General features: G+C 41.0%; 2 protein-coding genes across 2 annotated transcripts; one reads left to right on the top strand and one right to left on the bottom strand.

Moving 5' to 3' along the window:
* Positions 1-954: 954 nt before the first annotated feature.
* On the top strand, positions 955-12,334 carry ube2nb (ubiquitin-conjugating enzyme E2Nb). Its single transcript, XM_083632280.1, has 4 exons — positions 955-1,056; positions 2,346-2,592; positions 5,170-5,310; positions 9,727-12,334. Exons 1-4 carry the CDS (start codon positions 1,027-1,029, stop codon positions 9,771-9,773), a joined length of 465 nt encoding a protein of 154 aa, XP_083488406.1. The 5' UTR covers positions 955-1,026; the 3' UTR covers positions 9,774-12,334.
* A 6,578-nt stretch (positions 12,335-18,912) lies between these two features.
* Positions 18,913-24,126, bottom strand: cyb5r3 (cytochrome b5 reductase 3). The gene is made up of 9 exons (XM_083654155.1): positions 23,984-24,126; positions 22,482-22,607; positions 22,145-22,217; positions 21,846-21,952; positions 21,067-21,196; positions 20,875-20,958; positions 20,315-20,400; positions 20,014-20,113; positions 18,913-19,849 (listed from the first exon to the last, which is right to left on the bottom strand). Exons 1-9 carry the CDS (start codon positions 24,002-24,004, stop codon positions 19,677-19,679), a joined length of 900 nt encoding a protein of 299 aa, XP_083510281.1. The 5' UTR covers positions 24,005-24,126; the 3' UTR covers positions 18,913-19,676.
* Between the last annotated feature and the right edge of the window lie 549 nt (positions 24,127-24,675).

The following is a 24,675-nucleotide window of genomic DNA, read 5'->3' as shown; positions in this document are numbered from 1 at the left end:
CATTTTACGCAAATATGTGGGTCAACCTCACACTAATTGCAACAAAACCAAACTCAACTGATTTTGTATCCTCAATATGTCTTTTGTGATTTTTGTTTTGAAAATGACCTAAATATGATGGTAGCCTATGGAAGCCTTTTTTTTTTTTTTTTTTTAATATGCCATAAATCTCATCACTTATATCCTGTATGTGTTTTTTGCTTCAAGGAGAAAAAAAATAAAAAATAAAATAAAATGTTAAAAAATAAATAAAAAAACGTTTTTGGTAGCATCATATAGGTCATTTTCAAAATTTTCCCTTCATACATTTCCTTAACACTTTTTTTCCTTCATTGAGGACATATTGAGGATACAAAATCAGTTGAGTTTGGTTTTGTTGCAATTAGTGTGAGGTCAAGTGACATTTTTACTGGACTATAAGTTGAATCGCTGCGCTCCGCATACGTAATAGTGAGAGATCTGCAGCATCCAGTAACGTCATGGGTCTGGCGTTTAGACTAGCCGCAAGAATGCGATCGAGCAGCCTCTCCTTGGGCTGGTCACTAAAATGTGCCGTTTTATCAGATACTGACTGGTCGATTTATGGTGTTTTGTTTTACAGAATACCAGCATTTAGACGGCTTACCAAGTCAAATTATTTGAAATACAATTAATTATGGGGAGAAGACCGCATTCTTGGGGCCCAAGGGCCACACCTTACCATGATGTTTAATCAGCATCTTGATATGCCATGGATTATCTTGACAAAGGAGTGCTCACAACACAGATTTAAACAAATGTGTCAAAGTTTGAGAGAAATACGAAGTCCAACTAGAGTTGTTGTAGTCATGGACAACCGCCATACAACACTAGTAGAAGAAGAAGTTGTAGTCATGGATCTATACAGTTGTAGTCGTTGTAGTACCGTACAGCCAGCATACGTCATCTGAAGCCGCCAAGGGTGTTGTTTGGACCCGCCCCGTGAGCGCAGTCAAACCAACCTGAAGAAGGCGACTCCACGGCTAAAAATATAATAGCTAACACAAGATGGCCGGTTTGCCCCGTAGGATTATAAAGGTACACTTTACACCGCTCGGTGTGCATGTCCTCATGAGCTCTTGCGTGTGCGTTGTAACAATTATTTAAAGTGGATGTGGACGTGCGCTCACTGCCATCCAGCGTGTAGCCTAACGTTAGCGCGGCTAGCATGCTAGCTCTTATCTAGCGCTATCAAGCTCGCTAACGCTAGCCTCTGTCTAAACTATTTTGTTTGTCACTTCCGTTTACTCCATTCAGCGCTGTGCGTGGTTTAATCAGTTGTTATGTCTGCAATGTGGCTTTCATTCCTTTAGATCGCTTTTTTGTAAAAACAATTAAAAATGGTAATAAATCCCATTACGTAGTAATATGAATGGGCTCCTGTACGCGAATAAGCTAACTAGCAGCTGTGGCAGGAGCTAGATTGGTAACGTAACGTTTACCGTCCACATGTCTGGCGCTAAAGTGAATTGCTGCCTTTGCTCTCTGATTATTTATAAATTATTCTCATACAGAAAATGTGAAAGCATTACTTTTGTTTCAAAGATAAAGACAGAAGCAAACTGGAAGTGTAAGCCGGGGTTGCGCTGTCCCTTATTCCCCAAACCTCACCACAACTTTGGCTGGGCCAGGCCCAGCAGTGAGCGCCAGCATCTTTTTCCGCCACATTATTATTGTGATTGTGAAAGCTTTCCAGTTTGATCGCAGACAACAGCATAACAACCATGTCTGAACAAGGTTACTTTGTAGAAGGTTGTTGCTGCAGCCAACCAAATGTAGAAAATCCTAATAGTGTATTTTATACAGTTGAGATAGCTTCCTCCTGTTGGCTGCCTGCAGCAATGATCAGAAATGTCAAAAATGCTGTTCTTCCTCTCACTCCCTGCTGGTCTCTCGAGTCTGGTACATACTGTAATGTCTTGTTATTGAGTTGCATTTAAATCGCATGGTATAATTGATTATATAAATCTATTAAACAGCAGAATAACTGCTGTCATAATTTACTTGAACGGTTTTTATTTTTTAAGAAAGTGAAACAAATTGCCTTTATGAAAATAACTTTTTTCTTTAACCCTGTGGTTGTTTATTTGTGTTTTGTACTACAGCAAACGGTAACCTGTAATACGGGTTGTGTAAGCAATGTGCTGCCAACTAAATTTTAGTTTCTCTTTGTGTTAATACATACAGTAATTTGTGGAATGCTGTAGTGTGTGTGTACACAAGAGTCGATGGACTTCTTCCCTGATTCTTATTTGGTGCATGTTGCTCATTCCGAAATGTTGTGTTTGTGTTTTGCTCTCCTGCCTCTGTCTTCTGGTCACCTCCAGGAGACGCAGCGGTTGATGGCAGAGCCTGTTCCGGGGATCACAGCAAAGCCCGATGAAGGAAATGCACGTTACTTCCATGTGGTCATCGCAGGGCCTCAAGACTCCCCCTTCGAAGGAGGCACCTTTAAACTTGAACTATTTCTTCCAGAAGAGTATCCCATGGCAGCTCCCAAAGTGCGATTCATGACCAAAATCTACCACCCCAATGTTGACAAATTGGGAAGAATATGTTTAGACATTTTGAAAGGTAAGAGTGCATGCCGGAATCCTCACAAAACAAATATATTAATTGGTCTTAAGGCTAATCTCCACCAGCTCCGGAACAGATGCGGTACGGCTGCGAACAGACCCACACTCATGTAATCTGTCAGACACATGCTGGATCCGACAAAAATAGAACAGGTGTGTCATTTTTCCATACTGCATGTATTGCCCATCTATTACAGGGTACCCACGGGGTCTTAAAAGCATATATATTTTAAAAAGTATTTAATTTAATATTCTCAAAATAAGCCCTTAAAAGTATTTAATTTATTTTGTTCACAAAGTCTTGAATTTCATTTACAAAGGTCTTAAATTTCTTAATCTCCCTTCATAGGGACAAGTGGATGTTTTATTTTATTTTCTCTGTTTGGAAAATGTCAGCTGAGTCAACTGTCTCACTGGCAAACCAACAATGCACATCTCCTGACCATGTGTGCAGTCGGGACAAGTGTTGCCAGATTTGGCGGCCTTCCGCCAATTGGGCTGTCTTGGGTTGCATTGTGTGGGGGAAATAGGCTTGGGCGGTTTTTGAACAGGCTTTCGGCTGGAAACCATCCATTGTATCTGGCAACACGATTCGGCATTTGGCTTGTTGATTCCATCTTGCCTGACTGCACTGTTCATCTATTTTCCAGGCACGCAGGTAAACAAACCTTTTGATAAGGCTACATTAGCCCTGTTGCTAACGTTAGCAGTTAAGTTTTGACATGTTTATGGGGACAACATAGTCTATTTCATGACAGTCTTATGATTTTGGGGTAGTGCTAACTGGGAGAGATGTAATATTAGAAGAATAGAAGTTGAAGAAAAAGAGAGCGGTGAAGGGCTCTTATAATAAAGTATTATAATAAAATGTTTTATTAAATTAAAGTGCTTGGTAAATAATTATTTCTATGGCTTAAAATCCATAGCGTTTATCCAATAAATCCTTCATACTTTTGCCAGTATGGCAGTGAAGTTGGCATTAAATGTAATTCTCAATGGTATTAAAAAGGTCTTAAAAAGAGAACCCTGGGGGGTACCCTGTATTAACATGGGCGAGAGTCTGATCCGGCAGTTTGACCAGATCCGCAACACAGCCGTAACACATCTGGTGTACATTGGGTGTTAATCACATTAGTGCAGAAACCCATCGACCGCTTACTACAGGGCACTGGGTCTAAACCAGGGCTTTTCAAAGTCTGACACTGCGGGCCTCCCCTCGACCCTCAGACAAAGCGTTTACTTGCTTAGTTTTGCTCAATTCCTAGATGCCTATGAGAGCGGGATTATTTAATTTGATCCCATAGACACCCAATAATTGAGCCAAGATAGCCTGATATTACTGTTTGACTTGAAGGGTTGGAATTTGGGGGTTAGATCACCATATGATTCCCGAGCGTGGCACTGCTGCCGCTCACCGCTCCCCCAGGGGATGCGTCAAATGCGGAGAACAAATTTCGCACACTCGGGTGTGTGACAATCAGTGGGACTTTACCTTTAGCTTACTTCAGACTACATCTAATAGATAAAAAGGTTTGTCTGAAGGCATTTATTTGTTTCTGACTCTGGGAGTCAGACACATTTAGGCTATTATATGTGATCTTTTGATAACTAATATTTTTGTTAACTGGCACAAACCAAACAGACAACAGGGGAGGGGTTGCCATGCTCTGAAGCTTTAAATAAGTCACTAACAAAAGTTGCAGCAAAGAATTATTTGCAGGTGCACACAGTGCACCCAATTTTTTATTTCCGGGTTGCACAACTTGTTTACAGTATTTATAGTTTAGTCACAGTTTAGAATGCTGTACTCTACTGGCAGGGCATACAGGAACGCTACTTCTACTGAGTCTAATAAAACATTGATGACTAAATGTTCATAAACTAATAGACATCAGATCGTTTCTCATCGTTGATGTATGCCCACAAATATGATTGTTTTTAAACCATGCATTGCCATAGAAATAATTTACAAGGTGCACCTGCGAGATGGGGATGCAGAATTCGGCATAACACCGGGTTCCTCTGGACTTCTGTCATCACTTCCTTAGCAGCAGCTCCATCACTGCAGTGAATTCTCCCAGCCCATTCTTTGTAGAATTCTATATAACCGCAGTATGAGTGAAATGCAATGTAACTGTGTATCCTGAGTCCCGATGTTCATTTGACTCAACCATTACAGTATTTTTAGCTGCATGCTTACACCCTATTTTTTGCTGTATGTTTACACCCTTAGTTAAACAACACAAGAGATGATGAGAAACAACCAACATCAGAGGTAGCATGGGAATAGTAGAGCAAGAGCGAATTTTTAGGAAAAATATAACTCCATATTAATTATTAACATGCTTGTTTTCTTACATTACATGTTCATGTTTTGTTTTATGTTTTTGTGTGTGTGTGTGTGTATTTATATATATATATATATATACACATATATATATACTGTATATATATATATACTGTATGTATGTATATATATATACATATACATATATATATATATATATATATATATATATATATATATATATATATATATATATATATATATATAATGGACTTTTCTTCTTTCCAGATAAGTGGTCTCCAGCCCTGCAGATCCGTACAGTGTTGCTATCGATCCAGGCGTTATTAAGTGCTCCCAACCCAGACGATCCCCTGGCAAACGACGTTGCAGAGCAGTGGAAGAAAAACGAAGGCCAAGCCATTGAGACAGGTGGGGACTTGATTGATGTTTTTCCTTAACACTCCAGACCCCACGATCAGCAACAGCTGTGCTGAATTTGACTATAACTGCAGCAGGTGGCCACAGATTATCTCAAGTGTGTCTAAAGTAGTCAGCATAGTTGCATCCTGGTGGAATTAATGCGGCGCATGTCGGTGTGAATTTCCCATGTTTAAAACAGTTTTGTTGGCACAAAGGCCCGTGCCCAGCCAGAAAACTAGAGACTATATGAAGCTCCACCTCACGTTAGTCGGCTGTGCAATGGAGTGGGGCGAGGAGGAACGAATTCCACCAAAACCTAGTCCAATTTTTTTTTTTTTTTTTTTTTTTTTTATAATTAAAAAATCGATCCAAATGCCACAGGATCGATTCCAATCCTTAACGATCAATTATCGATTTTCGATAATTGATGAACATCCCTAACCTGAACCAACACTAAAGCTTTGGGGCATCAGTTCTCTCAAACCTGGCTAGAGTCCCTACATCTAGTCTCCCATCCAAAACTATGTTTGTTAAGGTCCAATAGCTATACGCGTCGCCAACTTTGGAATAGTCCCTCGTAGGGATGTCACAATATCGTCCCACAATATATCGCGATATCAAAACGTGACAACATGTATCGTTGAGATGAAATCTCATATCGTGAGAAAAAGAAGCTGAACCTGGTGGCACTGATCTGCATCTGATTGCGTGCTCGCTCTCCTTTTCATTGCTTTGTTTGAACAGATGAGGGACGTTACAGACACGGAGGAGGATGAAAATGGTGAAATTACTCAAAGTAGCGTGGAGGATGCCCCTCAATTTACAAATCGATTGCAAAAAAATATTGTTAAAATATCGTTGAGTGTGCTATCTGTCAAACCCTACTGTAGTTAGGCTACTGGCAGTGAGAAAACACTGTCGACATGCTTTTGTAACTAACGTTAAATGCCGGGGACAGCCATCCTCTCCTCGCAGCAGTAACGTTATGAACATGTAACTGAAGTTGGCCGCAGTGTAGCTTAATTCTGAATGTTGCCAAACTTCATTCATACTGACGTTTTATTTTGAAAATGGTTGCCAACTCGCGCACGGCTATGGCATGTGTCGCGTGTGCAGGCACGTCAGAGTTCCTGAAATGAGCCGTCTCAAGCGATTACATGGAGCCCTCAGCGGGGAGCGTCACCAAGAATTTCACTCTGGAGGGTGGTTTCAAAATGTGTCGTTTCCTAAGCCCAAATTCGCCGTCGCCGTCTAAAAGGGAGGCACTAACGATAAAATAATTCCACGTCACCATAGGAAACCGTCCTCGTGTAAAGTGCCCCTTAATCGGTTTTCTCCTAAACTGATAACGGCCTTTATCTGATAAAGGATGCTGTTTACATGACACTTGAATAATCAGGTAACTCAGTTTATTAGTGTGCATGTAAATGCACTCACTGTCTCAGTGTTGCTTTGACTCTGGTTATTGGGGGGGGGGGGGGGGGGGGGGGGGTACAATACCCAGGCAATCTGACTGTACAAGCAAGTCTGGGTAAAAGCTAGGGGTGGGGGAAAAAAAAAAAGTATCGCGATTTTTAATGTCACGATTTTTTGGATCGATCTTTTATTCCAGAATCGATAATCGCAAATTAAAAAATAAAAAAAAAAAAAAAAAAAAAATTTGGGTGCTTGCAGTCAGGCCACTCACTGAACAGCAGGCCAGGCGCCGCCTACTGGTTTACTAGTGGTTTTATTACTTTATTAGTTAGTCTGAAGTAATAATTACACTTCAGGGTTAAAGTGGGTGCATCTCATTGTAAAATTGGACTTCAAACGGCCCAAATCTGGCTTCAAACGGCCCAAATTTCACGCGCGTTGGCCCATATCGGCCTGGCCTGCTTGGTATCTAATGCCCGGCCTGAATTATGATCCCAGTCCGCCCCTGTTTTTAACTATATCGCCCAGCCCTACTCATGATATATAATATACAGTCTCTAGTGTATGATTCAACTTTTACCATGTTCTAATCTAGTGTAAAAAAGCAAACAAACTGAAAAAATAAAATAAAAAAATAAACAAAAATCGCAATAAATCGTAATATCGAATCGCAATAATCGTAGAATCGCAATACTTAAGAATCGCAATATAAATCGAATCGGCACCCAAGAATCGTGATAGTATCGAATCGGGAGATAAGTGAATTGCCACAGCCCTAGTAAAAGCCTTTACATGGTTTATAAAGCCCTCGCCGAATGCGCCGCGACTTGTTGGCGCGGACTGTTGGCGCGGCCTGCGTGCAGCTCCTTGAAAATGTGACTCGTCACAGCTGACACGAACAGCACAAGTATAATATAACTACCGTAAATTTCGGACTATAAGCCACGGCTTTTTCCCCGTTTTTTGGCCCTGCGGCTTATATAACGGTGCGGCTTATCTATGGATTTTTTCGGGGGGGGAAAAAAAACAAAACTGAATTCTCTCTTTTTTAGCACTCTTTCTAACTATAAATCCACTTCTGTTTTAATTTCCTCTCTTGCCCTCTTTTCACCACACCGCGGACACTGTGTGCACTGTAAAAAAAAACACAGGTGGTGTTGTGTTATGTTGTTTTGTTGAAATGTTAATAAATGGGAGCTTCCTCAAACAGCCATCTCTTTCCCGACAATCCCCTCTGTGCATGAACCCTTACATCTGGTAATTAAACATTAAAACACAATTAAAAAAAAAAAAAAAAAAAAACATTAAAACACCTGCGGCTTATAGTCCGGTGCGGCTTATGTAACAAACAGGCAATTTTGCAGCTGCGGCTTATACTCCGGTGCGGCTTATAGTGCGGAAATTACGGTAGGCTATTACAAAGTATATCAGACGTACATTCTCTCCTCAGGCTAACTTCTAGTCATTGAAATCCTTGTGAAATCACACAATTTGCTAATTTTGCTGGGGACTCCCCTGCGACCCCTCATCAAGCTGACGTTCGAGTTAGGGCTGTGAATCTTCTTCACTGGCCTCACGATTCGATTCGATTACGATTCATCTGTCAACGATTCGATTCCACGATGCATCTCGATACAGCTCAAAGTATTGCAGCTCCAACTATCACATCCTCAATTTTCTATATTATTACTGCACATGGCTACTTTTTCATCAATTAATACAAGCAGTCAGATAAATATCAACTCCCTTTTTTACTTAGAAAGTGTTTTAAAATCAATGTCAACATAAATTTAAACATAAAAGATTTTCTTTTTTTTTTTTCTTTTTTTTTGACGGGACAATGCAAAATTAATGAACACAATAACCATGGAACAGATAAAAACATCTGGAACATAATAAAAGTGTAAAAATCGCCGGATTTAGCACAAGGCTAGTTTCCATCCATTGTCCCCGAAACATAAAACATAAAAACAGAATATATAAAACAACAAAACATAGGCATCAAAGTGCTTTACACCTGTAAGACAAGTATACATGTGCAAAACAGCAAAACACAAGCAGCAGTAATACACTCAAAAAACACAACAGTGTACATTAAAAAGAAGAAAGAAAAAAAAGTTCAGAAATTGACCTTATTACCTGTGGCCACAGGACTGGTGGCTTTTCAGCCATTCCTTCAGTGAACCCTTAAAAGTGGCAAGTGAGGGACTTTCCCTTATGGGGACTGGCAGACTGTTCCACGTTTGGCTGCCTTTAACTGAGAGGACGTTCTGACCAAACGTGGTCAGTCTGCGCTGGACCTTGCAGTCGCCTCTAGTTTCAGCCCTTGTGCCAAGTCCACTAGTTCTGTTTCTGTGAATGAATTCATTTATGGGCGGGGGAGCTAATCCATGAAGGCATTTGTAGAAAAAACACGCACTCTTTAAGACCTTGATATTCTCAAAGGTCATAAAGCGGTGTTGTTCCAGAATGTTACAGTGGTGGTATGACAATGGTTTTCTAGCAAATACCTTGATGGCTCTATGGTAAAGTTGTTCAATGGGTTTTATGACAGTGGCACCTGCGAACGAACAGTTTGTGAAACAGTATTCAATGTGGGAGAATATTATGCAGTGAAGATACGATTTTGCTGCATCAGTGGTTAGGAAAGGTCGAATTCAGCGATTATCTGTCAATGATTCCATTCGATGCATCGCGACACATCTGCATCGCGATGCATCGATTAAACGATTAATTTTGACACTCCTAGTTCGAGTATTATGGGACTAGCTGTCGCCGGCAAGTCTCCAAGTCGAGGCTGGCACACAAGTATGTTTTCCGCTTAAAGAGTGTGATAAGCAGACAGTGACATAGGCAGGCCATGCCATAAGTGCTGATATTGTTAGTATGGGTGAATCCAGTGGGAGCCATACCCTGAACTTTATCAGTATTTGTGCCATGCTGTGGCCGCTGAGCTCCCCTCTCCCTCCCCATCCACATCAACCACTATCTCTGTGTCTCTCCCCGCAGCCCGAACATGGACCAAGCTCTACGCAGGCAACAACATTGAAGCATAGAAGATGAAAGAATAGGCGTCTGAATGTGATCCACAAAATGTACTCCTGTCAAGATGGTCTCCTCCTTCATTTGAATTTCATGGACACACAAAAACAAAAAACAAAAGAAAATAATATAAGTCCAAATCTATTTGAAAGAGAAAAGACGAGATTTACTGCTGCAAACCTCTGGGTGACTTATTTTCCCCTCCACGATACGTTAGCTGTGTGTTAGCCCTTTGTCCCGTGTCGCTATGCATGGACAGAGAGCGGCGCCCTCCCTGCTACAGTCTTAAAAAGGATGTGTTCAAAGTCATGTGACATCATGCTCTCCCTAACTAGACACACACACTGGCACGTTGGCAAAAAGATCCATCACGCCTTTAAAGGTGTGCAACTTTTAATACGTTTATTATTATTAAACACATCTGTGTTTTTGGTGATGGTTCTGTTATTTCAACACATTTTTAAGGGTGCATAGCTGTCCCACCACCTGCTTGTATGTGCAGGCGGATGCTAACACTTCAGAACACTATGTTTAGCACAGGGGGCACCAAATACTGTGAGGGAAAAACACGAGTAAATGTAAATGGATCCAAACACCAATTACACCCCCAAACCCAACATCAATCCCAAAATCAGCCTTTTCTTCTCAACCCTTTGACACTTTTTGTGACTGTGGCACAGAGCAAGCCCAGAGATTTAAAACAACGCTGCTATTTGACACTTTTGATGAACTGAGAGAATGGTTTGGGTCTTGCAGGGCAGTGAAATAAACATTTCCATCCACAAGCCACCAAGGCTCGATCATTCCAATACTTTAGCAATATTTAAGGCTTTCACTATTTGACCTGTAAAGTATCTCTCTTGTAACTCCTGCATGTAGTTGGTTACTTGAAAGTGGCTGGTAGAGGAGACGCACTTAATAGCCACAGCCATCATTTACAAGCATTTAGTTGGCAACCAGTCTGCCCCTTCTGATAGATGATGTCATTTGACTTCTTTTCATGATTTGCAACTTAACATTGGTCTTACATTGATGGAGATAGAGAGAGGGTTGCTTAGAATAATGCCTCAAAATTGAATTTAGCCGACTCATGTCCAACTAATGGGCACTGTTATGCTATTCACATTCTAAGCAACCACTCTTGAGCTTTTGAACCTGTGGGTGGAATGATTGTTTCATGCTCCTGCCTGACTGTTCACTTTTCTGATATCTGCACAAGTGCCGGTAAAGGTTTGCCAGTATTGGGCCAACAGTGTAGTCTCTGCAGCGCCTGCTTGGACAGTTTGGGGAGAGGGTGGACGTGGTGTGGGAGCACTTCCACGCACTTAAAATGTGGTGTTTCCAATGCGTTATGAAGGGCAGCATATCTTGGGTTGCTTTTTAACACAGCATGTTAACAGGAAATCATTTTAAAAAATATATATTCAAAGTACTTTGTGTAGAAAAGGAACATGATATGTGTGTTGTAACAGACTACATGTGTTGAAAATGACGTCAATTTCCGAGGGTGTAGGAAGGTGAGGTGTTTTTTTTTTTTTTTTTATGTCTGTCCATGCTCTCTATGTTGCCTGTTCTTTATTTTATTTTCAGTGTTTATTAAAAAGCATGTACCATAACCAAACCAATATCAGGACATTGAGTTCAAAGTTCTTCAGGAGGATTGTGAAAATTGAGGTCTTTTCTTTCTAATTTTTTTTTTTTTTTGCCTTTGTGTTATTAATCACTAATTCACGTTGCGGAGGAGTTGTTCCTGACCTGTTACCATTTGTAAGCAATGGTAAGGCAAGTGATGATGAACTTCATTGACCCCTGAGGGGGAATAGGGCCTTTGAATCAGCAAAGAACAACAAATTTAAAACATGTTAAAATAAAATTAAAGATGCACCATACTGATGATGCCAATACAGAGTTCCCATTAGCTAGACAGAATTCTCACCGAGGAAACAATCTCAAAATTACATGAATGGAATGACATTTTTAGTTGGACGTGATCGGTAGGAGAGACTTCTAAAAAAACAGACTTGCTGTTAAAAGATGTATTTGTGTGTTCGAGGGTTCGCTGTGAAAACATCGAACTGTGACTTGAAACTAGGCTTGAAAGACTCATTGCCCGGGCGCTTAAATCCTCTATATTACTTCGTACAACTCATCTAAGGGAGGAATCTGATGTTTTAGTAAAACTATTTTTGTTATGCATTTTTGGGTTTATTGATCTCTTCCATAATTTCATTTGTTTTTTATTCTTGCCGTTTTGGTGTTCTTGTGTTTGGTGCATGGATTTGTTTGTTTCATATCCTCACCCTGAAATGTTTCTTAACTGTTGCTACATTTATTCAAGTTCTGAAGGAGCAAGGTGTAAAAACCTGGTTAATTTATTGTTTCCTTGAGGGACTTAATGCTAACCTAAAGTAAAATCAGTCACTGGATTTTCGAGGCATCTTGATCAAGGTATTGAGACATCCAACTCTTGAGTAATCAGCTCCCCGTGTGTAAAAAAAACATTTATGTTGGTAATTTCAGTACATTTGCATACATGGCTCTTCAAATGCTCTGTAAATAAACTGAGTTGAGTAAGTAGAGGCTCTCATTGCGTTATGTGTTGTGGATTTTACAGTGAACCAACAGTGAAAAGTAATCAAAACGCTTTAGATTTCATTCCTGGTGGGTTGTACGATGATCCATTGACTCAAATTCCTGATTACGGTACACTGGATACTCTGATCTGTGTATTCTATGTGTTAATGTCCAGTTTGACCTGTTTCTTGACAATTTCGTGTTTATTGACCTACATTCACTTTACATCTACTGTAGCAATCCACATAATCTGATAGGTATCCCATATATATATACTATTAATGGGGTTCCCACGGGTCCTTGAATTCCTTGAAAGTTTTTGAAAATACACAAATACATGGGTCATTGAATGTGCTATATACTATAGTATTCTCCACTGGCAGGGCTTAATATTGAAAGTATTTGCAATGTTTTTTTTAGTTAATAGACACCAAGCCTGTCAAATCAACAATCCGGCTGTAACCTACTTGTAGCCTGGGTAAACCCAGCCCCCACGAGACCTGCTCTCAGACAGACCCTGCTCACTAGAGCAGGTCTGAGAGCAGGTCACGTGGGGGCTGGGTTTACCCAGGCTAACCTACCTGTACCATACAGTAGGGCCAAAGATTCCAAATGAGGACTTTACAAATCCAATGAAAATCCCTTAAAATGTGTTTTCTTTGAGAAATGCCTCCCAAATAGCCTCCATTTCAAAATTGCCTGAGCCAATGGACCTTTTTCACTGCAGTGATTTTGTGTCTAAAACACAGGTGCACCCAAACATTAATTAGCGTTTCCAACTTCCAATCCATTTAAGTGTTCCAGTGCTGGGGTCCTAATGAATCATTTGGTTGCACCAGTTTACCCTGCCTTTTAGACACAAAATGGCAGCTGTGAAAAAGGCCTATTGTCAGCATTACATTACATTACGTCATTTGGCAGACGCTTTTATCCAAAGCGACTTACAACACATTTTGTCAGCAATAGAGCAATCAACTATGCAACACAGTCTATGACAGCTACAACTTCTGAAGGAATAGTGGTAAAGTTTAGTTTTTTGTTTTTTTGTTAGTTTTTTAGAGAGAGATGTTAGTTCAAGAAGGGCCCAGATGGAGCCTAAAAAGGTGCGTTTTAAGTTTTTGCCGAAAGATTAGCAGTGAAGCGGCCGTCCTGACCATAGGAGGGAGCTCATTCCACCATTGTGGTGTCAGCAGGTGTACCAAAACCTCTATCACTACATTTGAAAGTGTCTCCAATCCCATTGTAAATGTCAGTCTCATGATAGGCTAACAGGTCTTCACAAAACTCTCTACTATAGCTTACTGATGAATGAGTAAATGGCACCCTCTTCCGTTCAGGCACACACACACACTACAAATCAATCCATTATTACTTTAAAGCCTCCTCGCAAACTCCTTTACTTTCACCCTCGGGAGTCCCAAAACAATTTTTAGCGCTTATTGCTAATTTATTTGTCACTAATAATAACAGAATGAAACTTAATTGTTTTTTTAACTTTTTTTAACTCATAGCCTACAACATGTATTATTCACATAGCATGCCAAACAATAACAATAGCCTATCACTATCTGTTGTTGACCTAGATTGTGCCCCCGACCCCAAACCTCAGATGTTGGCAAAACAATCACTTTTCAATCTAGGTCATATTGGTACTGTCTCTCTTCATGTCATCCCGTAGGCACCAGCACCCATTCTCACTCCCTATTCGTCAATTACCGCCATTCGGTCAGGTTTGAAAGCTGGCTTACGGATATGCATGAAACGGAGCAGAACCACACACACACTCATACATTTGACTCTCTACTGCCCACTGGTGAATGGATTACTTAACATGTGAAAAGACGCATGGAAGTATGGTGGCAGTGACGATAATAACGTTTGAAACGGACGCATCTATTTACGTATGAAAATGGAGTATAAATGAGCCATAAGACCACCTACCCAATGCCTATCCCTCCCCCCTATACCTAACCCTAAGACCACCTACTCAATGCCTATCCCTAACCCTAAGACCACCTACTCAATGCCTATCCCTAACCCTAAGACCACCCAATGCCTATCCCTAACCCTAAGACCACCTACTCAATGCCTATCCCTAACCCTAAGACCACCTACTCAATGCCTATCCCTAACCCTAAGACCACCTACTCAATGCCTATCCCTAACCCTAAGACCATCTACTCAATGCCTATCCCTAACCCTAAGACCACCTACTCAATGCCTATCCCTAACCCTAAGACCACCTACTCAATGCCTATCCCTAACCCTAAGACCACCTACTCAATGCCTATCCCTAACCCTAAGACCACCTACTCAATGCCTATCCCTAACCCTAAGACCACCTACTCAATGCCTATCCTTAACCCTAAGACCACCTACTCAATGCCTATCCTAACCCTAAGACCACCTACTCAATTCCTATCCCTAACCCTAAGACCACCTACCCAATGCCTACCCCTAACCCTAAGACCACTTACCCAATGTCGATCCCTCCCCCCTATACCTAACCCTAAGAACACCTACCCAATGCCTAAACCCAACATGTGGAGAAAGGGTCCTCGCACATTCTGCACCGTTGCTCTCTGATGAGAGGGGTTCTGGAAGTGACGACAAGAGCAGAAGAGCTCTTGACTGAACGGCGGTAATTGACGAGTTGGGAGTGAGAATGTGTCATAAGGTTGTTGGTTCTAACACCCTCACTCATGTTATTGTTGTCAGTAGAGTGAAGCCTTATAGAAATAAGATAAAGGTGAGCTCATGTAAACTCAGAAGTAGCTCAGTAAAATAAGCAGCTGGTTTATCCTTCACTACCTGACAGTCTGAGTGTTGGTTCAATCCCTGATCGGGGGAAGTGTTCTTGTAAATCTACAATGTCTTTAACCTGACAAGCTCTTGCACAGGACAGCAATATATACAGTACTGTACAACATGACAACATGGTTTTGTGGAGAGAGCAATACATGTTATGTGGAGAGAGGAATACCAAATCGAATTCAATCATACGTGCAGACATTATTGGCACTGCTTACAGAGTAAGGGCAGTGTGCGATGCTACTATAATGCAATGACAAAACATTAAAACATCACTTCATGTGTTGGTAAGTGTTCAGCCAGACGGGGCTTCCTCCTTCATAACCACCTCCTTGCAGCTCTCTGGAAGCCCCCCCCCCCCTTTCACCCACCACAGTGGGAATGGTTGATCCAGTTACTGGCAGTGGAGCGGGAATCGAACTAGGGTCCGCACATTCTCAGATGAGCTTCTCTGAGCACTTTTAAGTCTTTCCTCTGCCTGTCAGGCTTCAAAACCACTGACTGACCGAGGCTTGAACACACAACCTCAAAAGGTGCACTATGCACCTGAACATAGGCAAACACATTGAGCCACTGGATCTGTCTGCTTTTGAAACTTTTCATGAGGCCTTTTCAATCTTTACTTGGGACATTGGTTTTCAAAACTGACACTGTATCCAGGTCAGGATTGAACCAACAACCCCAAGACTTTCAGGTACACTGTACCAGAATGTATGTAAAAGTTTTTTCAAACCTCACACTACATCAAAGATTGAACCCACAACCTCCAAACTTTCAGGTAACCTTCAAACACTATTGGGTCTTAAAGGGTTAGAACCCTTTCGTCGTTACTTGGATGTTGGTTTTCAAAACTTACGCTATCCAAGATTGAACCAACAACCTCAAAAGCTTCATGCAGCTGTCCAACTCATTAAGCCACAGGGTCATTCATAGCATTTCCAAACATATTTTCTCAGAATTTTTGAATCTTTACTCAGGATATTAGCTTGACCTTTCACCTTTCAATGCTTTGAATAAAATGTGTCACACCACTAACTGAACTTCCGGTTGTTGTTATTATGTATAAGAATGCATTTCTCTTTTGTTGAATCATACCGTTATTTAATTTGTAATCAATTATTTATTTATTATCATCACGTTTTCAGAATCCAGCTGTTGACTGCCAACGACGTGTTAACACGTAAAAAAAAATCGTTTTTTTTTTTTTGACGGTGGGGCATTGATCAATCCCTTTTACGTCTCCTATACAATTATTGGAGGTATTGAATGTGTATAATCTATTTTACCGACCCACTAAGTGTTGACAGTGCTCCCCCCAGACGAGCGAAAGCAAAGAAAAAACAGCGGGGGGAGGAAGCCATTATCAAGGAAATTGCTTGGCGATTTTACAGTCATCCAGACTTGCCCGAGCGGCCGCGCCAGCAGCAGCAGCACAGAGAGCGGAGAGCGATTTGCATAATAGATTATAGGTGAAACACACTTTGAAACACCGCAGAAAGGCCAGAATCAACATCTGCCCATCGCCCACGCATTCCCCGGCCCATCTTGACTCGCACAAGGAGCGTCGCAGGCAGGCAAGCAGCAGCAGCAACGCGCTTGACACGCCCGCTGCAGAGCCAGGAGGAAGGAGGAGAAGACACACGGAGGGAGGAGTTTGAAGGGAGAGGGGTGTTTCCTGCTGTTATGGAGGAAATTACTGTTCAAAACTATTGTTTAGATGTCTGACGGTCTTACTGATGCCAAAAATGAATGGTTAAAGTGACTGTTCTATCGAATTTCACAAAAAGCCATTTATCTCAAAATAAATTTTCAGACGCTGAAACCATGCTGTACTCAACGGCTAATATCTACATAACTACTAACTCTACAAACTAACTCTTTTAGACAGAGAAAGCACACATTCTATTAGTACTTTTGTGAACTTTGTGTTCACAAAGTCAAAGCAGAAAAGAATCCTCGGCTCTTGTAAAATGAGCCAGAATCCTCAAAAAAAAACTCTGGCAAAACCTACCTACAGTAAAAAAAAAAACGGCTGGCAGTGAATGTGTTAATTAGCCTATTGCAGACAGCCCCTCACTTTTAGTTTTAGGCTGTGAACATTTTTGAGATTTTTAAGTGGGCCTTGACTCAGAAAAGGTTGGGAACCACTGTGCTATACAAATAAACTTGCCTCGCTTTATTTTTTTAGTATTCAGTATTTTACAATACTGAATACTATATTGTATACTTTTTTTATTTATTTTTTAACTTGCAGAGCTATTCTTAACACAAATCAATCCACACAATTCTGAAGAAAAGAGGAAGACATTCAATTTGAGCTTTTGCAGATTGAAATCAAGCTATCCAATTCAGTCACTTGGTTCCTAGTCTCGCTGGCCAGCCTTCCCTCCCGAGGCTGGCCAGCGAGACTACTTGGTTCCCAATAGACTCAATCATTCAGAGCTAGATCTGCTAACTGGGGCTATCATCTGGATTGTTGCATTAGAATCTAATGCAACAATCCAGATCTACACAATCTAATCTGATTAGATTACATTTATCTGGATGGGTCTGAAGCAATGGAGGATGATTTATGCCCTAATTGGCTGTTCATTTTGGTTTTAAATGTTTAGTGCCCTCTACTGGGTGTTTAGTGTAGAACATTCAATACAGACTGCATTAAGAGCTGAAATATATAAAAAAAATAAAAATAAAAAAAACAATTATTTTTATTTTTATTTGAAAAATAGACTGGGTTCCCAGATTGGGTCTAAAGTAACAAATGGTCTAAACAGATGTCAACCTATGGAGGATTTCAGACCACCTAACATTTATTGTGGGTTCTGATTGTCTGAAATGTTTGGCACTGGATGATTAGCATAGTGCAGTCAGTAGATGTGAATTTAGCTTGTAAAAGCTGTAAAATATTGATTCATATAAAAATGTATTTGACATTTAAACATCAGTGTTTCCCATACATAAAGGAATTTGTGGCGGGCCGCCACAATAATATTTTGACTGCCACAATAAGATGTTGACCAAAAAAAAAAAAAAAAATTTTTTTTTTTTTACAGTGCACCTGAACGCAACATGCAAGATATCCGCTGAATAAGTGTCCAATAAATGTTCATGTCATTCTGGCCAATACTTCTGTTATAGCATTTCAGTCTGGAATATGGAATGTCTTTCAATAATCTATGATTTAGCTGCTAAATTGTCAAATACCACCATCTGCTCGCTACCCAGGCACTTATGTATGTACTTAACCTAACTAACTTAACCTAACTAACTATCCGGTGTGCACAACACTGTCAGCCTAAACTCCGACTGACACCCCAAAAACCTACAATCCGCTACAGAAAAATGTATACCGTAGTTTGTTTATTAACTGGCCCCTCGCCTTCTATCATTTCACGAAAGTGGCAAAGCAAGTTGAGTATCCCTGACCTATAGGGAGAAATTTAGTTTGTCATTGTAAACCCACAGCACAGTAATGATGACATGTTCTTCATAGATCTAGCCTTTTAATTTTGCTCTTAAGCTTTCTCAAAGTACACCAAATTCATGCATTTTACTTTAAAATGTTTAAAAAAATCTCGCGGGGGGGCATGCCCCCGCACCCCCCTAGGGGGTCTGCAGTCCCCCACCACAAATTCTCTAAATCCTGTGGGAAACACTGAACATACACTGTAATAGGGATTTGTGATACACCGTACATTGGAATAGGTTTTTGATTTAACCCCCTCTCTCTACTGTCATCATGAAAGCTTGGACACACATACACTCCAGTTACACAACTTGACTTTTAATGTGACCAACATGTTGCATAACCACATACAATTAGCCAATGTTGCCACACTGGCAGCAAAGACACCACATCAAATGCATCAAAATCAGTAACCAAACCACCAATGAACATGTTTAGGCAAAATATTGACATTTCATGGCATTAATAGTACGTACTGTACATCCGTTCTGTAACACATTCTCAACACCAATAATGGAATAGTTTAAATGCGGCAAGTGATCACAGCTCTTAAACGGTGCATAAAAAAAGCTTTGCAAAGTGTTAAGGCACTCGGAAAAAAGCTCAATAAAGCTCAATATAAACCTTGCCTCCTCAGATATTCAATATTATAATCAAAAGGACATTTTGCTGCAGGACAGTACATTTTTGTTTACAACAGCTTGCAATTGCATCTTCATTTTCACACTGGCAGTCTGGTGACGGTTGTCCTCAAACAGCACAATGATCAGCCAAGATGATCGGCGTGAAATTCTGATAGTATAGCTAGATAGTATAACCTACATATAAGGAAAACCAAAGCTCACGTTTACCTCATGTACTTCTTGCTAATAGAAATGAACTGGTCCATGCTGTGATTCTGATACATTACGATTACCATAGCATAAATATATATATATATATATCTATTTAGTGCAATACACACTGCAGCTGTGAGAGTGCTTTAATGCTTTAAGGGTACAGATTATAACTGAGCCACTGGACGTTCTTAAGCCTCCGAACTTCACCCCGTGCCGCGGCGGGATGTCTAGTAGTTGAACCTCCGGCTGTTGGAGTGGCCGACTTTATCCAGGCTCGGGTTGCAGGCGAACTGGATCATGGGCGGGGGTCCGCACATCAGGATGAGGGTCTCGTCACTGGGCGGAGGCAGCCGCTCCCTCACCATGTCTTCATTGATGAAGCCTTGGCTGTATTCCCAGTCTGAAACAGACAACATTGCTCAATGTCTAAACATTAAACAGGCTAAATATTAAACAGATTTAGAAGGCGGTGGCGCGGGCCGACTAGCTAGAGAGAGACTGTCCCGTGAAGAGATCCAGAAAGCCAGTGTGCAATCCTGCAACAATCAATGGTTCCATACTTACTGTCAGGTGCCCTGTCCAGAGTGAACCACAGGTTGAAGCGGTCGGGGTGGTTGGCCACGATCTCCTCCAGCTCAGGTCGGAGCAGGATGTCTTTCTCCGTCTGTGAGCGCACAAGGGAAGAAAGACATGCTATTTTGTCCAGCCAACCCACTGTACACTTGACCTCTCCTTAATTGTCTGCAATAAAGTTAAGACGACAAATCCATGGGCGTTCATTGCACTTGCTGGATAATATGATTTGGCTCATGTATACTGCAAAAAACTTCAGTTCACCTTGCAAGCCTGGGCTTTTGAAGCTCACCTGGTTGGCAAAGAGCAGGTGGCACACAGTCTGGTCCTGGGGATCCTTCATCACTGCTGTGATGAGTTGCAGCATGGGAGTGATACCTGTAGCAAACAGATCCCAAGAAAATAAGAACTGTGTTGAGTTGTGCCAGCTTCAGCATCCTCAACTTAGTAGGATGATTATGGTTCACCTCTGTCTCTCTGTTAGCAAGATATCTTAAAAAATTGATACGATTTTGTTGGTGATCCAGTTATGGGATTGCTGCCAATAGCCTTTTTTTGTAGCTATAACCATTATGCTGCGTTCACATGCTGGTGTGAAGGTTTGATATCTAAGACTTCCAAGTCGGCTGCTAAACAGTGTTGCATTCAGAAGCAATTTTTTGTGAAAGTCAAACGATAAACAAACACATACACCAGTATACAGGCTGCACTTTGCTAGTTGGAGAATTGTTCAGCATTGGCAGAGGTCTGCACTCTGCCGAGCGCCTTATACTTTATAAAAATATAATTTGGATTTAACCTAGCCCAAGTACAGCATGACATTTGTGCAGGAGGAACTGAGGTTTGCCTCACCTGTGCCTCCAGCAATCATGCCTACATGTTTGGCTGTCTTGATCTCAGGTGGGGACTTCTTCTCTGGTCGAATGGCGAATGTTCCTGAGGAGAGACACTTCAATTGAGGGAGCTAATTTGCATCTGCAAGTTAATTGTCTATAAACGTTGCATCCGTTCATCTATTACTGCATCACATGTTATGGTTCTCACCTCTGCCCTTGTAAACAAGGCGGCCACTGGGCCCTCTGAAGTCGATGGTGTCGTTGAGCTTGAGGCTCTCCAAATACTGAGTCATCTTGCCACCCTCGGGGAACTTGGGGTTGACATCCTTGAAGTAAATCTGGGAAACAGAGAATGGGAAGAAGTGGTTTAGAGCAGAGGTTCTCAAATGTTTTTCAGCCAAGGACCCCTTACAAGATAGAAAATATACCGGGGACCCCCTCATTCTGATTTGTGATTTTGGGCTAAGCTTAATTGTTTCCACGGTAACGTGCTTGACTTTTAATTTGATAGGTTTGTTATTAGAATGTAATCCATGAACCATTTTAGATTTAAAGCATAAACTATTTTCGTTGAACTATGAAGATTTTGCAAAAAAAAAAATATATATATTTTTTTTATTACATTACATTTACATTACGTCATTTAGCAGACGCTTTTGTTTTGTCCAAAGCGACTTACAATATCACAATTTGTCAACAGTCCAGAAAACCACTATGCAACACAATCAATGACAGCCAAGATATTTTGATAGACTAGCACCATGTAGGAAGTAGTTTGAGAAGGAATAAGTAACATGTAGCATGTTCTTTTTAATTAAATTTAAATTAAAAAAAAAAAAAAATTAAACTTGAAAACATTTTGCGGACCCCCTGGCAAAGTGCCACGGACCCCTGGGGGTCCGCGGACCCCCATTTGAGAACCACTGGTTTAGAGAAATCGAATGATAGTTCTCAAATATATACAACTGCTTTTCTTTGACTCGGTACCTTCACCACCAAGTCCACACAGCCTTTGTCGTCATCACTGGACACAGGGGTGTACGGACGGACGGCCAGAATCCCATCGATTCTGGAAGAGAGATAGATGTGCTGCCCTGGAAATGATCGCACACATGACAACGCTTAGTGACTCCTTTTGAACAATGTGCATCAAATAATAGAGATAGCTGCCAGACAGACAAGCTTGATTTGAGCATGTTCCAATTTGCAGCAGCTATTTTCATGACTGTAAATAATGATAGTTTTAATGTATTGAATATTCAACAGTGATCATAACATATACTAACCAATGGGGAGTCCAAGGATGTGCTCGGGTGAAGGCAGTGCAAAACGGAACCTCCTTGTATCATGGCTCACAATCTTGGAAAGCAGCAAGTAAATTAGACTGTCTCAGAAGAATTGAGATGCATTGAAGACGTATGACATACACATTAACCAACACAGGGCAGTGCCATCTTGGTTTGTAGGGAGAGAAATAGCATAAAGGAGCCTCAGTCTGTCAAGTGTAGTTCAGTACAGTGCAAATCCAAATGGGCCATAAAAGCAAACGGCATACAAAAAAGTAATCCAATCAGTCAATCATGTACATTATTATAGTAAATTGTGACAATCAAACGGTGTTACCTGTTTATCTATCAGCCGTAGTGCATACTTAATGTTGGGGTCTTCTAATGTGATGGCAGCTCTCCTCTTGCCGAAGAAAAGTCTGAAGATGAAGTTGATGACGCTGTCAACACTGCTTCGAATAAGCTGCGACAAAGGGCAAATAAAGACTATGACTCAGACCACCAAGCTGGCATCAACATTAGCTACCTAAAATATGACCCCGCTCTAGGGCGTTGTCTGTCCCCCTCAGTAGTTTCCCCAATAGCCTACATGGAGACTTTTTTGGCCAGCACTTGCGCAGGCCCTACATCTGGCTTTGTCCAGGCCAATCTGCGTGCCCATCTGCATGCTGATTTGGGGTCCACTTCTGTTGAGTGATGTCAGCTGCACGCCAATCCAAGGAAGCCTTTGGGCTGGCACTTTTGACAGTAATCTACAGGTGCATTTTAAGTTCTTTGAAGTAGAAATAGAAATCAGCAGCACAAGAAAAGAGAAAAAGGAAAATGTCTAATTATATACTGTATTTAGCTAAATGTTTAAGGGGACAGCATAGGCTATTTCATGATGATCTTATGATTTTGGAATAGTGCTAACTGGGAGAGATGTAATTACAACAATAGAAATTGAAGAAAAGGCACCGTGAGGCTCTCTATAGCGGTGGGGTCCTTTTATTGAGACAAATACACATCTTTTAGATTATTAGAATACACACACACCTCACGAAGTTATTGTGTATGAATGTGAGTATTATAATACAATGTTGTATTACATTTAAGTACATAATTTAATTATTTTCTTTCTCACCATACTACGCTTTTCCGCGCTGGCCATATTCTAGGACTCAGTGGTTCCCAACCTTTGTCGTCTTATGTACCCCTTGAGCTGTTTTTCCATGCCAGTAGTACCCCCTCCCTCATGCCTGTTGATGATGCTCCTAAATGTGTTCTATAACTTTTACTGTAATATGCAGACGCACATGTAAATCCATACAAAATATATTTTCACTGAACTTCCGGTGTGTGGGCACTGGGCCATTTTGCTTTTGTCACCAGGCTCCCCTAAACCTAAATCTGGTGCAACAGCAACTGGATGTTTTGAGCCATTTATCTAACAGTTGACACATGTCGGGGGGAACTAGTTGCGGCGTGCACGTGCCATTTTAACAACGGGCTGATGAAATGACTTGAAATGATTTGTCCCTCCATCATTTTGGAAATAAATTGCAATCCCAAATCTTTCCAAGTATCCCCTACAAGCTGCTCAAGTACCCCTAGGGATACACGTACCCCTGGTTGGGAATCACTGTGCTAGGTTTCGACCTAGCCTTGTTTTAATCCAACAGGAGAAATGAGTCATAGGAAATCCAGTAGGCTCCGGGCTGAGCCCGAACCTGGCAAGACTCCACCAGAACTTGGTTAGCAAAACTAGCATTAGCTAACATATTATGTTATAGCCTTAGCTAACACAGGGTAATATAAAACAAACAAACCATTCCGTCGTATTCATGAAGGTATACTCACGCCAACGATGTATGACAGCATCTTCAGTTTGTCTGCGCCACTTCAAAAGTATTTGTCAATGCAGAAATCACCAGCTGAGTTTACTGGAAGTCTGTATTCTGTAACACGAGCTGTCAGTGTCAAACACTGCACGGTGTCAAGCTAGCTAGGATACAACAAGCATCCGGTCACTATTTTCGAAATAAAAGCAATGTTGGCGAACATAATGCAACAGTTTTGTTAAATTGAACATGGTAGGTTGATCAGGGGAGGAATGTTTGGGAAGAAATTAAAATAGTGTTCTGTCCACCCAATACGTCATCAGTATTTTCCAAATTGCCTTTTTTATGCATTTATTTAGAAGGCAAGTCCGCCCAGCTTCCGGCTGGTAACCTTGACGCACCTCCCTCTGCATGCCACTTCCGCATAGATAAAAATGGCTAAAAAGTAAATTTTTATACATAAATAAATAATAGGGTGCGTTCGTAAATCCACTCTGACACTCCACACTGAAATGACAGCGTGGATCAGACTGAGCTGAATCTCCACGAAACCTTAAATAAATGATAATAAATAAAGGGGGAAAAAAAATTCAGCTTGTTCGCTTTTACATAATTTATTTCACACATTTCTTCTTATATTATTACAACACAGGCTAATTTACATTGTGTGTGTGTGTGTGTGTGTGTGTGTGTGTGTGTGTGTGTGTGTGT

Source organism: Poromitra crassiceps, assembly GCF_964638095.1.
Source record: "Poromitra crassiceps genome assembly, chromosome: 2".
Lineage (NCBI taxonomy): Eukaryota > Metazoa > Chordata > Actinopteri > Beryciformes > Melamphaidae > Poromitra > Poromitra crassiceps.
The sequence above is the reverse complement of the archived record's forward strand: the minus strand, read 5'-3'. Positions and strand labels throughout refer to the sequence as shown.